Source organism: Podarcis muralis, chromosome 15, assembly GCF_964188315.1.
Source record: "Podarcis muralis chromosome 15, rPodMur119.hap1.1, whole genome shotgun sequence".
NCBI classification, from domain to species: Eukaryota; Metazoa; Chordata; class Lepidosauria; order Squamata; family Lacertidae; genus Podarcis; species Podarcis muralis.
In genome coordinates, this window is record NC_135669.1 from 11,391,796 (window position 1) to 11,408,768 (window position 16,973).

At 44.6% G+C, this 16,973-nt stretch overlaps 1 protein-coding gene across 1 annotated transcript; it reads left to right on the forward strand.

Annotated features, from left to right (window-relative positions):
* Window positions 1-44: 44 nt before the first annotated feature.
* TGOLN2 (trans-golgi network protein 2) lies at window positions 45-9,379 on the forward strand. Its single transcript, XM_028708089.2, has 4 exons — window positions 45-203; window positions 1,715-2,817; window positions 5,679-5,762; window positions 6,869-9,379. The coding sequence occupies exons 1-4, from the start codon at window positions 89-91 to the stop codon at window positions 6,872-6,874; spliced, it is 1,308 nt and encodes a 435-aa protein (XP_028563922.2). The 5' UTR covers window positions 45-88; the 3' UTR covers window positions 6,875-9,379.
* Window positions 9,380-16,973: the final 7,594 nt, after the last annotated feature.

Consider the following 16,973-nt stretch of genomic DNA (forward strand, 5'->3'; position numbering starts at 1 on the left):
AAGAACGCGGACAATGGGGGCGCACCGGAAGTAGACGTCTCTCTTCCGTTTCCTTGGCCAGAAGCGGAAGGAACCCCTTCAGGCCGGCATGGCGGCGGCGTGGCTGGGCTTCCTGCTCCTATGCGGCCTGGTTGCCTTCGGCGCTTCGGCGCCGGCGGGCACAGAGGAGGATGCCTCGGAGAAGGAAGGGATTGCTGTCCCAGGTAGGTGGGGAGTTTGTTTCCCGCAAGCGTCTCTCCCAGCCCCCCCTCTTTTGACTGGCGCTGAGGGAGAGCCGCGCTCTGCACGCGCTCTTGGGCGCTCTTATCCGAGTTATTTTGCCTCCTGCGTTTGACGGTGTTTCCACCTCTTTCTCCTCCGCGCCATTGGCCGTTCCTTGGGGTATAGGTTCAGGGTCTGAACTCTGAACCCGCATTTCCCTGGAGTTAAGGCCAAGTGAAGGTGTTATGGGGGGGCGTTATTGGTTGTGGAGGCGGCGGCGTAGTATGGTCAGAGCAGGCCTTTTGCGGGGTGGGAGCAGTGCCGGATTTACGTATAAGCTAAACAAGCTATAGCTTAGGGCCCCACTTTCTTGGGGCCCCCAAAAAAACTAAAGAAAAAACTGGATGTACATTTCCAAAATATAAGATAAAAAACAAATAAAATAAAACCTACGTACAGCAGCAGTGTTTTGTGTTGTGTAGCTCCTATTTGTTATGTGTTAGGTCCATAAATTACTATATAGCATATAGTAAATGTAAAGGGACCCCTGACCATTAGGTCCAGTCATGACCGACTCTGGGGTTGCGCTGCTCATCTCGCTTTATTGCCGCGGGAGCTGGCATACAACTTCTGGGTCATGTGGCCAGCATGACTAAGCTGCTTCTGGTGAACCAGAGCAGCGCACGGAAATGCCATTTACCTTCCCGCCAGAGCAGTACCTATTTATCTACTTGCACTTTGATGTGCTTTCAAACTGCTAGGTTGGCAGGAGCAGGGACAGAACAACGGGAGCTGACCCCATCACGGGGATTCAAACCACCGACCTTCTGATCAGCAAGTCCTAGGCTCTGTTGTTTAACCCACAGCGCCACCCATGTCCCATATAGCATATATTCAACACAAAAAACAGTGACAATTTGTTGTTGACAAAGGATAGCTGGACATATAAAGGGCCCCATTGCCTTTAGTAGCTTAGGGCCTCATCAAACCTAAATCCAGCCCAGGGTGGGGATAGAAGTGGGGCCAAAACAGCAGAGCTCTCCAACCATGTTTAGGGACAAGCGAGGCCATCCAAGATCAGCCATGAAGTCCATTGCCTAAAATTGCTTGTTAGTCAGTAGTTACTCCTTAAAGTTGGCTACCTGGACCCTCACTGGGAAAGTGGCTCCTTTCATTTGGGAAGATGGTGAGGTGCAAGTCAGTTAATGGGAGACACAGGGCATATTAGCGATGGGGGATAATGGGCACTGTGAAGATGAGATGAGCTTTGATGAATGCACAATTGAACTGCAGTATAGAACACTGCACTGCTCATTTTTGTAGTAGATATGCTTCAAAACATGCTTTGCAGAATGGAAAAAGACAACAGAGGCACACCTCAAGAGATTTAGAAAGTGGAGGTTTGAGCACCAGGTGGCCTAGCAGTTCAACTGGCAGCACAGCAGTATATTTACATTTGTGTGCAAACTACATGGTGTGACATACTAAATGTTCTTTCTTTTTTTCATTTCAGGGACTCCCATTGGGAATACAGTTCCTGAACACTCCCATGGTGATGAGTCTCCTCCACAGTCTCCTCCCAAAGAGCTAAAACCTGTTGATCCCAAGCAACTCCCCCAACAGGCAGGTGCCCCTGGAAGCTCCCATGGTGTTGAGTCTCATGCACAGTCTTCTCCCGATAAGGCAAAATCTGTTGATTCTGATCCCCAACAGGCAGATGCCCCTGGAAGCTCACACGGTGTTGAGTCTCATTCACAGTCTTCTCCCGATAAGGCAAAATCTGTTGATTCTGATCCCCAACAGGCAGATGCCCCTGGAAGCTCACACGGTGTTGAGTCTCATTCACAGTCTTCTTCCGATAAGGCAAAAACTGTTGATTCTGATCGACCTCCCCAACAGGCAGGTGCCCCTGGAAGCTCCAAAGGTGATGAGTCTCATTCACAGTCTTCTTCCGATAAGGCAAAAACTGTTGATTCTGATCAACCTCCCCAACAGGCAGGTGCCCCTGGAAGCTCCAAAGGTGTTGAGTCTCATGCACAGTCTTCTTCCGATAAGACAAAACCTGTTGATTCTGATGGACCTCCCCAACAGGCAGGTGCCCCTGGAAGCTCCAAAGGTGATGAGTCTCATGCACAGTCTTCTTCCGATAAGGCAAAACCTGTTGATTCTGATGGACCTCCCCAACAGCCAGGTGCCCCTGGAAGCTCCAAAGGTGATGAGTCTCATGCACAGTCTTCTTCCGATAAGGCAAAAACTGTTGATTCTGATGGACCTCCCCAACAGGCAGGTGCCCCTGGAAGCTCCAAAGGTGATGAGTCTCATGCACAGTCTTCTCCCGATAAAGCAAAACCTGTTGATTCCGATCGACCTCCCCAACAGGCAGGTGCCCCTGGAAACTTTCAAGATGATCAGTCTGAAGAAGATCAAGAGGACGACAAAGAAGGTGGAGAGGGAGAGGGGACTCTTGAAGACACCCAGCCTAAGCATGATATGGGGAACTCCCGGGCTAGTCCAACGCCCAAGAATGGACCTGAAAACAGCCACTTCTTTGCCTATTTGGTGACCACAGCCATTGTTGTTGCTGCCTTATATATTGCTTACCACAATAAACGAAAGGTGGGTGTTTTAACTTTTGTGAGTGTGAGCCAGTCTTGGTGCTTGACAGAATACGTGCAGTAGTGACAGAAGTTTGGCTAGACATAATAGTGCTGTGGTCATTAAAAGAAGGATCATTATATTTCTCAGTAAAAATTACCGTATTTTTCGCCCCATAGGACGCACTTTTCCCCCTCCAGAAATGAAGGGGAAATCTGTGTGTGTCCTATGGGGCGAATGCAGGCTTTCGTTGAAGCTTGGAGAGCGAGAGGGGTTGGTGCGCACCGACCCCTCTCACTCTCCAGGCTTCAGGAAGCTATCAGCAAGCCTGGGGAGCCCGCGGGAGCTCCCACAGGGCTCCCTAGGCTGCGGATAGCAGCCTGCTGCCTGGAGCATGGGGCGCCCTCTGGAGGGCACCCCGTGCTTCGCGCAGGTGTCCACAAGCCTGGGGAGCCCACGGGAGTTCCCGCAGGGCTCCCTAGGCTGCGGATAGCAGCCTGTTCTGGGGTTGGGGAAAATTTTTTTTATTCACCCCCCCCCCCAAAAAAAAGGGGGGTGCGTCCTATAGGGCGAAAAATACGATATTTTCAAGTGAAGGCTGGGACAAGAAGCATTCATTGACATTAGTGTGATAAGTGGGCTTTTCTAATTATAGCACATTTAATCTACCCCCCTCCTCTCTGTGCAGGATTATGCTCCTTGGTCTGACTTTCTCTCATCTTCCTGAGTGGTGCAGAATATACCGTATTTTTCGCTCTATAAGACGCACCAGACCACAAGACGCACCGAGTTTTTGGAGGAGGAGAACAGGGGAAAAAATATTCTGAATCTCAGAAGCCAGAACAGCAAGAGAGATCACTATGCAGTGAAAGCAGCGATCTCTCTTGCTGTTCTGACTTCTGGGATAGCTGCACAGCCTGCATTCGCTCCATAAGACGCACACACATTTCCCCTTACTTTTTAGGAGGGAAAAAGTGAGTCTTATGGAGCAAAAAATACGGTAAAAGTTTCCATTAAATTAGTGGGATGTGTAGGGATGGATTGCCTTCTCTTACTTTCTTTTAGAATTTGTAGCTCGTTGCGCATTTCCAGGGAGGTCCTTTGGAGATGTGTTTCCGTATACTAAACTTAGCCATCACCAGTCCCAATATGCGTCATGGGTGTGTAGCGGGACCACTTTCTTGGACCAATCAGAGGTGTGCTTTAGGCCTGCATGATACATCGGCGAGGACCAGGGCCAGGATACATTGGTTTGTGTATCAGCACTGTACCTTGAGTGAAACTGCCAGTGTTAGAAAGGGGATAGAAAAGCTAGAAGCCAAATGGCTCTGGGGACCTGGGTTGCGGGTGCCAAAACAGAATGTCTAGTTGCCACTGAGGGTGTGTGGGTGTGGGTGTCAGCAACACTTTTTATTTATTATTTTGATAAGCATGAATTAATATGCAATTCACATAAGTGGCACATTGTTAACACCACACTTTTAGCAGAAATTGTTAATACATGTTGAATTGGTGTTTACAATAAAAATATTGGCACTACAGTTTTCAAAACACTACACTTTCTTGTTAAACTCCTTAACATATTGTCCATCTTTAACATATACAGTGGTACCTCAGGTTACAGACGCTTCAGGTTGCAGACTCCACTAACCCAGAAATAGTACCTCGGGTTAAGAACTTTGCTTCAGGATGAGAACAGAAATGGTTAAGTGGCGGCAGCGGGAAACCCCATTAGCTAAAGCGGTACCTCAGGTTAAGTACAGTTCCAGGTTAAGAACAGACCTCCAGAACGAATTAAGTTCTTAACCCGAGGTACCACTGTACTTGGAGGCTTCAGTCATCCTTGTTTCAGTCATTCTTGAGTGTCACCCAGGCGAAAAAAAATGGCACCGAGACACTTTGAGGTGCTTGTAAATGGAGCATCTTTAGGCGCAAAATGTGTCTGGCTCCCTGCTAATTTCGAACCCTGGAAACCGCTGCTGCTTTTTGTTGATACTTTGATTCAGATACTGTGTAGTGGTATAATTGCATCAATTCCTATGATTTCCTGAGGTTTGTGTAATGCAGTTCCTCTTACTTTGAGCAACAAGCACCTTGCAGTGCTCTTGTTCCAGCTACATGCTTGTAATGTTTAAGAAAAGTCACAGGAAATTTTGAGGGGCGTAGTAAAGTCAAGTGTAAGCAGGAGTGTGTTTTGAAGTGAAACCAGAAGAATGCTTAATGTTTCTAATTTTCTGGGGTTGCTTTGTAACTTCAAATGAGATTTTTTTTTTTGGTCAGGGATATAGAATTCTGGAAAAAATAAAAGGGAATGAAGTGGAAAGAGAGGGAAATCATTATGAAAGCCATATGCAGTCATAAATATGTACAGTGGTACCTCAGGTTAAGTACTTAATTTGTTCCGGAGGTCCGTTCTTAACCTGAAACTGTTCTTAACCTGAAGCACCACTTTAGCTAATGGGGCCTCCTGCTGCTGCCGCGCCGCCGGAGCCCGATTTCTGTTCTTATCCTGAAGCAAAGTTCTTAACCTGAAGCACTATTTCTGGGTTAGCGGAGTGTCTAACCTGAAGCATATGTAACCTGAGGTACCACTGTACTAGGGGGTAAGCCTGAATGTTGTTGGACTGTATTTCTCATAGCTCTGTTGGCCGTACTGGCTTGGAGTGATTGGAATTGTTGTCCAAGAACACCCAGAGGACATCCCATTGGCTTTCCCTGCTGTTGGCTATCTTCTGACCTCTTTCCTTTTCATCTTGTTTTATGCTGTGTTTTCTGTTTTAATTGGAGGTCTGCACATTTTAAGGAAACATTGGGATATAAATGTTGATAAACCAACTCTAGCTGCTGTCAATTTATCTACTTGTTTGTTCTTCCACCCATAGATTATTGCCTTTGCTCTCGAAGGGAAAAAATCGAAGTTAACCCGAAGACCCAAATCCAGTGACTATCAGCTACTGGAACCAAAGGTATGTTCTTGCCCTGTAGCTTCTTAAGCAACTCAACTGAAGTTATTGACCAGATTGGATTTGATTGTATCTCTGAGCAACTGCAGTTAGAATCTGTACAAAGGTACAATATAAGCCAGGGATGGGGAGCCTCAAACTTGGGTACCACATTCAGCCCCAGGCCACACCCCTCATTCGCTTTGCACCATCTTTGAGTATTTTTGCCTGGCTGGAGTGTTTCCTTGAACTCTGATAATGCCTCCTCTTTGCCTGAATATAGGATAGACTGGTGTGTGAACAAATCTAAAATCCCCAGTTTTTGCTCTGCCCTTATTCGCCTCTGGCCTCACCCACCACTGACACCTGCCTCCTGAAAGCTTGCTCAGATGGGAATGCAACCCTTGGGCTGAAAAAGGTTGCCCATCCCTGATACAAGCCAGACTTTTCTCTCCAAAGACAGCTGCAGGTGAATTTAAGGGTAAAGGAGCCAACTTATTAAAAATCTGTAGTCTCCTTTTGTTCTCTCTGTTCTTAAACAGCGTGTCTCTTTTACTGATTACCAACTGAGAATGATAGGTGCATTAATATAGTTGCATGAGATACATATTGTGTTTGTGCAGTAAGTCCTAATCAACACTGAAAGAACAAACCAGAGGCAGGAGTTGAATGCTTATTGTGCAAGTTTGGCAAAAGCTTTATGGTGGAAGCATAGAACTGCACTTCAGCCAGAGTGGGAAGAAGTCGGGTCTTGGAAAAAAGGATATGTCGGGTCAAAGCATTCCATATTGAGTAAATTACAACAAATGCATCAGGCCAAAGAAGATGCAGCATTCATCTGTAGCTTATTAAGATTTACAAGTTTATCCTTTTTCACAGCAGAATGAGTCGTTTGTGCTGTAATGTTAATGTGTTTAACAACCTGTGGAGGGTTGCAGGTTAGCCATCCCAGGTCTTCAGGGCATTCCTTCAAACTTGTAAGAAATCTGTTAACTTAACTTTACATACCCAACATTGTGTAAGATTAAATCTCTCTCTTTCTCTCTTTAATCTGGTGTAGAGTACCATCAGTACATTTGTAAGTTGATTTAAATCTGTTTTTTCTTTCTTTTTTCTTTCTCTCTGTGCAGATCTAAAGTAAACCCAGAAATTCTTACGTGATGCTGTGTTGAATAAAAAAAAACCTTGTTCCCAGTATGGGCACAGACAAAACATGGAGGAAGTCTTGCCTTCCGTCATGAATGAGTACAGCCCCGAAGCCTATCAGCTCTGCTGCTGTGCCCCCGGGGGAGGGAGGGGCAAGAAGTGCTTTTTCTTGTGCACGTGCACTTTGGAAATGATTACGCCTCAGTCTTTCTATCCAGTGTTTGTACACCTTTTGGCTACTTGAAGTTGAACTGTGTCCCCCCCATACTGCAACAGAAAAACCCAAAGGGGATAGAGTGTGTGTGTGTGCGTGCGCGCATCTCTCCAAATGATGTGGTATATGATTTCTACTGTGTCAAAGGGCTGGATTTAGGAGGCACTGTGTCTATTGAATGCACAGCTTGGCTTCCTTGCCTCCTGGCTTCCTGGAGTTTTCATAATAATTGACCTGGTGAGTTTGTAGTTGACTTTGATGAAGGCTGTCGACTGCTGTCCATGGTATTGCACCAGAAGTTCCCTTTGTGCTCCATTGCGGTAACGGAGACATGTTTTGCCACACAGACCATTCGGACGTCTTCTGTTTGTAGATGGCAATTTTGAGAAATAATTATTCAACGTTTCAACAACAAAACTGCTAGAGATGTCAGAATACGTGAAAAGGCAAGATAATACTCAGCTTGTGACTTCCTAATTCTTGATAGATTTGGCATATTTCTGATTCACTAGAGACTGAACGTCAAATGATCAGGAGGCTGCTGGTGTAAAAGACTTTGGGTTGGGGGTGTTTGAATCCCTTTCCTCCCCTCTGTGCCAAACTTCTTAGAGAAGAATCTTGTTTGATTTCTAAATTGATAGTGCCATATCCCCATTCCAAAATGTCACAGGAGGATGGCAGTTGTGTCCGGGGCTGTCCCAATCCACCGAAGGCCACAAATAATTTAAAGATTATATACCATTGGCCGATCATTTTCATGGAAAATAAAACTGTAAATATTTGCTGTTTGTTGTGACAAATGCACTGTCTTAGCACTTAAGAGACCCTTGCTTCTAAAAACCAAGAATTTAATTGCTTGTTACATAAGTCTAAAAGTGTTTCTTCACTTCAGAAATCTAATTTGAGGCACTGCTTCTTAATTGTGAAGGGCACTTGTGTAAAATAGATCACCAATGCACCACTGAAAATGGTAGTTCATGAGTGTGTGTATGTGTAATTGCATAGCAGTGCTGTTTTCTTTCCTAAATCTGAATTTCTGGTAATTCCACAGAGCAGGTTGTAATGCACAACAGCCTGTTCTATATAATGTGAGTTTAGGTGTGGTGGCTTTCACCACACTGCAAGTGTTCTTTTAGGCTGGTTTTATTTTTATTCACCACAAGGAAGTGGAAATGAAATGTGAATGAGAAAGTAGTTTTGATGTTTGCCTGAGGTTGCATTTTGTCTTGTGTATTTCCTCTCAAAATCCTTTGCTTTCTCAAATGGAATGAAACCTGTTCAGCCACAAGTTGTCATTAAACCTCTCCGAAGGACAGTGGGGCCCCCCCATCCTTTCTGCAGTTCCTTTCAACCAATTTTGCCTGCAGAAATGAAGCCAGTTTGTGGCATGGAGTGCACTTCAGAGGGAGCAATTGCATTTTTGAATGCTCTTCTGCGGGAAACTTGCTTATCTGGTTGTCTACTGTGCAATTATAAATTTGCGGGCCATTATGAGCACAGGGGAGCCTTCAAACCCGATTCTCTCCTTGCAACCCCCAGCAGCCTAATGTGGTGCAGTTCAATTCCACCACATCATTCTGCCGCATGGGTAGACCAGACTCAAGCCACTTTGCCCATGAATCTTTGCTATCTCATGGAAGTCCATGGGCCAGCTGTAGACCATTTGGTTTTTAAGTAGCCGTACAGATAAGAAACACACAACAAATGGAGAGGATGGGTATTGCATGTCCCCACCGCCAACTGGCCAGTAAATGACCTCTTGGTTTGCAACCAGCAGATGAAGTTCCTCTTCTAAGCACATAGTGTAAATTTCTGGAGTGCAGTAGGATTTCTGGCTCCGAGCTGTTGGTGAATAAGCAATGGTGGGTGGATTCTGTCATCGTGCTTGTTTCTCTAATTCTGAAAGAAAACTGGGAATGTTCCCCCCCCCTTCATATATTTTGTGGTATTTTTACCTCAGGCAAAAGGCTAAAGTTTTATGCAGGTAAAAGCTTGCCTGCTATTTCTGCGTTCAATTTTTTGAAAAGCTGAACATCACTTGAATCGAGTTCCGCTGCTGGATCACATTCCTGTCAAATGTGGGGTGGGGGTGGGTGGGAGAGGGGCTTTCTCTCTCTTTTTTTTAGGTCACCTCCATTCCCTATTTGATCCCATAAGTGTGCTTCTGGTTTTTGCAGCTTTAAAAAAAAAAGACACTTTAGGGAAAAAAAGTTCAGGCTTGTTTTTAATCAATTTGTATTTCCCCCCCTGTGTGGTGAATTAAATAAATGGATACATGAAACCTTTTGTTTTCTTGAAACATTAATTTCTAAACTGTCATAGCTAGGTAGAGAGATTATAATGAGATCTTTCCTCCAGGCCTCTGCACTATCCAATTTCCCCTTCCTTTTTTTCTAAACTGGAAAGCCCTGGGTGTTGTAACCCTTTTTCACAAGGGAGTTGCTCCAGCCCTGTGATTATTTTGGTTGCAAGGTTACAAGATCTAAGCGTCTTCGTTCTGAAAACACATCTCACACTCCTAAGTCACGCCACCTCAAATCATCCCTATGGAACCATATAATGCTATTTACTTTTAGTCATGTGAATGCAATCTCCATTAACTTTGTAGGGTGGAGAAAGCAGTTTCCTTGGCAGGTGGTTCATCGGTTTGGCTTTCACCTGTTAACAAACACAAAAGCAAATGTACAAGTCTAACAAAGCGAAAGCTGCTGACTTCCTGGTGCCATTTAGCGCATTGACACTGTGTTCATGTTGTCAGGATCTTAGCTTCCTGGAGGGAGATCAATCAGATAATGGTCTGGAACAGGTGTAGGTTACATGGTGCTCTCCAGATATTTTGGACTACAATCCCCATTACCCCTAGTCAGTGTGGCTAATGGTCAGGGATGATGGGAATTGTAGTCTGCAATGTCTGGCAGGCACTTGGTTTGCTGCTCCTACTCTAGGGCAAACAGCCAGGCCACAGCAAGTCTAGATTCCACTGTAAGGAATGAATTTGGCCCCTTCTGCATGCAGAGCTTGTGTTTGCTCGCTCCCCTAAGGGAAGTCCTGGTTTGTTGACAATACGGCGTCAGTGGAAAGTCCGATGATGAGGTGGATCTCACATGACCCAAGTGATAGAGGTTATGTTAGCTTTCAGACAACAAGAGTACAGTCATTGCAACCCAGTCGGGTCCTGGGAAATTCCAACACAACCTAGGAAATCACATGCAGGATGATGAGTGGTCGAGGCCCCTGCTCCTAACAGCTAGGATCCCTTGATTTTTTTAAATTTTAAAATAAAATAGTTCCAGTGCTGCCTCGTCCAGGGGGGTCAAAGGGGGGAGGGTAGGGTAGAATCAAAATTGTAGTGTTGGAAGGGACCCTGAGGGTCATCCAGTCCAACCCCTGCAATACAGGAATTCTGCCCACAGCCATCCCTGAGTGGGCTTGAACCACTGGACCACCTGGTTAGCAGCCAGACACACTAACTCCTTGTGCCACAGGAGGGCTATCACTTTGCAAGAAGGAGTTCCACTGGCCTGGGATGCCTAGCCCTCAAAGTTGGTGTGGATGTCCTGTATGTTCACCTCAAATGGATTTTCAGCTTTCAAGGTGTCTAGGGGCACAGAAAGAGGCAGTCTGCAACAGAAATTTGAGATGACTGATAATGGTCACTGACAGCATTGCCTGGCCAGTTTGGGCTATTCTTTTGAGATGATCAATACCTTAGTTAATTGAATCCAGGTCACAGGCCTACCCTGTTCATACACAAAATAATGCCCTTAAGATTGGATGTGAAAGATTTGTAAGTCAAAAGAACCACTGGGAGAGGTTTCCCCAAGATACTTCCTTTGGCAGAGGAAATATTTGGGTCATTAAGAGTCAAGATTGCTTCAGGATTGCTCTCCTGTACTTTTTCAGACATGTGGTTTATGTACTTATTTATGTGTGCTTACCTTGTGCACTTAGGAGATTTCATTTTATTTATGGCACCTTAGAATTCTTGTCACACAGGTCTTCCGCTCATTTCAAATCTTTCTAGCCATTTTATTTTAAGGGCGTTAGCTTTGGTTTGGCCTAATTCTTTGTCTGCTGCTCCCGTTCTGCGCTGCATTGTCTCATTCATCCTTGCTAATGTTCCTTCTGTTGAAGCAAAGCGGAGCCTTCCATGCTCCGAATAAATCTGTCCTTAAATGCTTAATTTCTGCTGCCTTTTGCAGTGCAGGATCTGAGGGGACTGACAGACTCTCTGCCACTTCCCCACTCTCTGCCATTGTGAGTCTTGCCCTGTGCTCCAGAGCTGCCTGCAACGTGAAATGGATAAAAGATGCTACTTCTGCTTTTATTTTTTAAATAATCTTTATTCATTTAAATTACACACATATACAGAGAATTTACAATCTCATACTACAAAAAGAAAATCAAAGAAAAAACAATTAAGAAAAATGAAAAGAATATACAGAAAGAAGAAAAAGCAGATTTATGTGCATAAAAACAACTTAATCTTCCTAATTAATACTTAAATAAACACTTAAATAAAAAAGACTTCTGACAAAACGAGTCTTCCAATCATTCTCATTGTACTGTTTCTACTGTTGTTGTTTTCCCCGCACAGTTTTATATTCTTTAATATTGTTCCCATCTACTCCACAAACGGTATTTGTTGTGTTTACAAGTATCACTCAAGTTCTTCTAATATGGTGTGGTTGGTACAATGTGATCTTATATAATCCTTAAATATTCTCCATTCTCCAAATATTTTCTGGTTCAATACTCCTCTAACTCTTCCCGTCAGTTTTGCTAGTTATCATAGCTGTCAACTTTCAGATTTGAAAATAAGGGATCAGCAGCCTTGAAAATAAGGGATCAGCAGCCTCACCTGTCCCGGGGATAGTCTACGGGATATCTAACAATCTGGGATAGCAGCGAGAAACGGCGCTGGAATAAGGGATTTTCCTGCAAAAAAAGGGAAGGTTGACAGCTATGCTAGTTGTAAATATTCTAACATGAGTATCTGCCAATCTGTGGTTGTCGGTATTGTTTTGTTTTTCCACTTCCTCACCACAAGAATTCTTGCTGTGGTGACATACATGAACAGTGGTCTTATGTCTTTTAAAATTTCTAATGGTAAAATTACCACTGCTACTTGTGCTTTTAATTGACTTATGTTTCTCTCTAATCTCGATCAATGTCGGCCAGATAACTTTTCACTACTGCTTCTGCTGAGCTTTGGTTTATTTTGGAAAGAAAAATAGCTTTAAATAACTTCCAGGGAGCTCTCGGGGCAAGCAATCATCTTGATTCAGCATCGCTCCCCTCCTCAAAGGGCACTGGTTCCTCACCCCCAATTTTAGGCCTGTGCCAACATCACCTACTTGCCATCGTGCAATTTGTTTTAAAGCACAGTTTCACTTTAAACGAAGAGCCAGGGCCCATTTTATCAACTTGCTTGAAGATAAGCAAACCAGGCCACCCGCAGGTTGATCTGATTAGCTGGAGCCGATTAGCAAAGCTCAGACAGACTTTGTTAGGAGGGTGCAAAGTTTAGGGCACTAAAACCTGTGTGACACCGGTGCCTGCCTCCTGTTGTTGGTATAGTGGCACCATCACCTAGATGTTATTCCTGGAAACACAAGGCAGAGCAGGAAACAGCAGCTTTAGTTGCCAACTGCTGGTTTTATTTTCCCTGTAAATAGCAGGGAGAGGAAATTTGTTCTTGTAATTGTTTATGGCAACCTTACAGAATGAAGTCTGTAGTGGATTGCAGGCACCTAGCGTTTGGAGCCCAGATAATTCTTGGATAATTTCAGCATGATCCTAGCTAGAAGTGCAGTGTCTTGACCTGATCACTGCAGAAGCTTGACCTGATCACTGCAGAAGCTTCATAACTGCAAAAAAAGGGGGAAGTGCCTTTCTTACCATAGGATTAAAGGACATTTGGGTAGCAGCAGCTCTCTTGACTCGTAGCATCGAAAACAAGCCTTGACAACTACTGCAATTAAGGGCTGGCTGAATGTGTGATGTGGGGAGAGGAGATATTGGGGGCGTGAGGCATAGTTTGTGCCTCGTGTCCAAAGTGTGCACAAGTTGTATGTGTATAAGATCTCTCCATGTTCCCTGGGGCACTGCAGAATCTTTAGGAATTTTTAGGAGAACCAAGATGGCTTTTGGATTGCTCTCCTGTACTATTTTAGGTCCGTATAGTTAAAGCTATGGTTTTCCCAGTAGTGGTGTATGGAAGTGAGAACTGGACCATAAAGAAGGCTGATCGCCGAAGAATTGATGCTTTTGAATTATGGTGCTGGAGGAGACTCTTGAGAGTCCCATGGACTGCAAGAAGATGAAACCTCTCCATTCTTAAGGAAATCAGCCCTGATAATAATAATATAATAATAATATAATAATGACAATTTATTATTTATACCCCGCCCATCTGGCTGGGTTTCCCCAGCCACTCTGGGCGGCTTACAACAAAACACTAAAATACAATAACCTATTAAACATTAAAAGCTTCCCTAAAAAGGGCTGCTTTCAGATGTCTTCTAAAAGTTTGTTAGTTATTTTTCTCTTTGACATCTGATGGGAGGGTGTTCCACAGGGCGGGTGCCACTACTAAGAAGGCCCTCTGCCTGGTTCCCTGTAACTGAGTGCTCACTGGAAGGACAGATCGTGAAGCTGAGGCTCCAATACTTTGGCCACCTCATGAGAAGAGAAGACTCCCTGGAAAAGACCCTGATGTTGGGAAAGATGGAGGGCACAAGGAGAAGGGGACGACAGAGGACGAAATGGTTGGACAGTGTTCTCGAAGCTACCAACATGAGTTTGACCAAACTGCGGGAGGCAGTGGAAGACAGAAGTGCCTGGCGTGCTCTGGTCCATGGGGTCACAAAGAATCACACACGACTAAACAACAACAACTATTTTAGACATGTGGTCTATATACTCATGTATGTGTGTTTACCTTGCACAGTTAGCAACATTTATTCTGTATTTGAGACCTTAGAATTCCTATAACAAGCATCTGGATGACCAGCTGTGAAATTCACTGGGTGACCTTGGGACATTTCACTGTCTCTCAGGTGAAGAATAAGATAACCAGATACACAGTGCTATTTTTCTAGAAAAAGAGGTGCCAGAACTCACCATGAACGCTTCCCTTGTTCTCATAAAAGCAGTGGCGCCCACCTGAGAGGTGCCAGAACTGGCTCAAAAAAAAAGCCCTGCACGTATTCTTCCTTGAAGGAAAGTTAGAATATAAACAAACAAACAAAAAATGTAGTTATTTTCTTAAAAAACAAAAACAAAAATCCTTTTCGACATTGAAATAAGGATGTAGAAACTGGAGGTCCCTCTCTGTCATCATCACTAATTCTTGCTATTTTAAAAAATGCCATTGTTTTTCTTGTAAACTGCTTTGAGCTCAATATCACTGTTGGAAAAGTGGAAGACAAATACCATCGAATCACATTATCAAATCAAATCACAAGCTTTGAACTTCATCCTGGTTGCAAAAGGGGCTAGTGAATTTGAGAGCAGCGTTCGAAACTCCCGTTGTTCTGGGCGCGTTTTGCGACAGGGAATTCCATTAATGCGAGCAGTTTCTGAGCCTAAGATTACGGATTAAAACTGCCACTGCTGGAAGAAAAGGAGGACCTTTTTCTGACTCCCCACTTCCAGCCACTCTCTGAAGACTGGAGAAGGGATCCTCATAAGAATATTAGAGGGGCGGGCAGGGGAAGTGTGGGTTTGTTTTTTGCAGTCTTCAGATGAGGACTAGACCATGTGAAAAATGAACATAAGATTTTAGCTGCAGTTTATTCATTTTCAGCTTTGTATTTTTATTTTAAAAAGCATGCCTAGACTTTGCAGTGCCCGTAACCTAGGTTTAAGGTGTCATTTAGCTCCTAGCTTTCATATCCCAGTTTTTAACACTGCTTGAGAGATGATTCGCTACCCTTCGTGAATTTTGCCTATCTTCCCAGAGAGGGCTACCTGGTGCCTGGTGTGATGGCCTGGGATTCGGACTCAGAGGCTGAACCTGAGGGATCCCAGCCTGCACAGGAGTCCCCGCCTCCAGAACCAGCTGAGCCAGGGCTGGGGCTTGAGCCTGAAGGGTCCTCACCTGTGCTGGATTCTCAGGTGCAGGCATCAGCTGAGTCTGCTCTAGCTCCTGAGGTGATGGAGGGCCCATTGCCTGCAGGTGCTCCACTCTCAGCCCCGTCAGGGAAAGGTGAAGTTGCCTCTGGGTCCGGTAACCCTTCAGCCTCTCCTGAGCTGCAGAGGCTCAGGGCAGAGAGGCGGAGGGAACTAAGTTCCCACAGGAGGAGTCCCCACCTCCAGGCCAGGAGAGGTGAGTCACCTGTGTACCAGGACCGCCCTATGCCTCGGGGCAGATAAAAGCCAGCCAGCCCCAGTCCCAGGTTGCGGGAGCAACATTGTTGGTAGCCTGTTCCTGCCTGCACCCTGTCCTGCTCTTCTGTCGGAGCTCCTGACCTCACCTGACTTGCTGCCTTGGACCCAGCTTCAGCTTTGACAGACAGCCTCCATACCGCACCCTTGACCTCGGACCGGACTCAGACCTCGCCGCACGGATAACCCTCGGGACCAGCACACTTACTCTATTTATCCATCAGGCAAAAACTGTTTTTATTTTACCAAGCCTTTAGGTTTTCTAGATCTCAGCCTGATATTTCCATTAGGGGTTTTATGCTATTATATTTTATGGTTTTATTGACTTGTGTGTGTAAAACAACCTTGGAATCGTTTGTGATGAAGGGTAGCATAGAAATAGACTCATTCACTCTCCGATCCATCCATCTCACTCATTTTTTATCTATGGAAGATCGATAGACACGGCTCTTTATAAGCAAAAACCAAGTCTTTATCCTAAGGAGTTTATATTAAAATTTAGATTTGGAGACGCCAAGCCAGGGTAGCACAAGTGATGAATATGAACACATCCATTCTTGCAATGTTCTTGCAATGTTGTGGCTCAAGAACAACATTATGTATCCTGCATTTTAGAATAATCAATTATCTATTTCCATCTCACTTCACCCCTAGGGCTTCGGCAGGTTGTAGCAGTTTAAAATATACAACACAATAAAACCAGCTTACGATAATGTTCCACACCCAATAAAACTACACTCGGACTGTTCTCTTAGTAAGCACATGACAAGTCTTTTAATTTTCTTGGCTGGTGGCAGAGAGCCGAGTGTGATTCAGAATCTAATTGCTAGGGCAACTAGCCAGGGGAGCTGAGTTTTCTTTCTGGTAGAGAGAGGGGCAGGGGCGCAAACTCCCTGCAACTGCCCCTTCCCTTGGCGGTGGTTGAGGTCAGGATCATTTCCCCCTTGCTGTAATGTTCTTCCTGGAAGGCTGGAGTGCAACCTTACTGTTTCCAGTAAGTATAGTATAGTATAGTATAGTATAGTATAGTATAGTATAGTATAGTATAGTATAGTATAGTATAGTACAGTGGTGCCTCGCAAGACAAAATTAATTTGTCGTCTTGCGATTTTTTTCGTCTTGCGAAGCACGGTGTCAGGAAAGTTTTGGAAAAGCTTCAAAAATCACCAAAGTCTTTAAAAACCTCAAAAAAGGCTACCACACCGCGTTCTATGAGTTGCTCCTCGAAGTCAAGTCGCAACTGTATTAACGGTGTTAAGAAAAAGGAAACAAACTTGCAAGACGTTTCCGCCTTGCAAAGCAAGCCCATAGGGAAAATCGTCTTGCGAAGCAGCTCAAAAAACAAAAAACCCTTTCGTCTAGCGAGTTTTTTGTCTTGCGAGGCATTCGTCTTGCGAGGTACCACTGTATAGTATAGTAATAGTTTAGTATAGTTCCCTGGTGGATGGTTTTTGTGTGTGGTTTTTTTTTTTGGAAATCGTTTT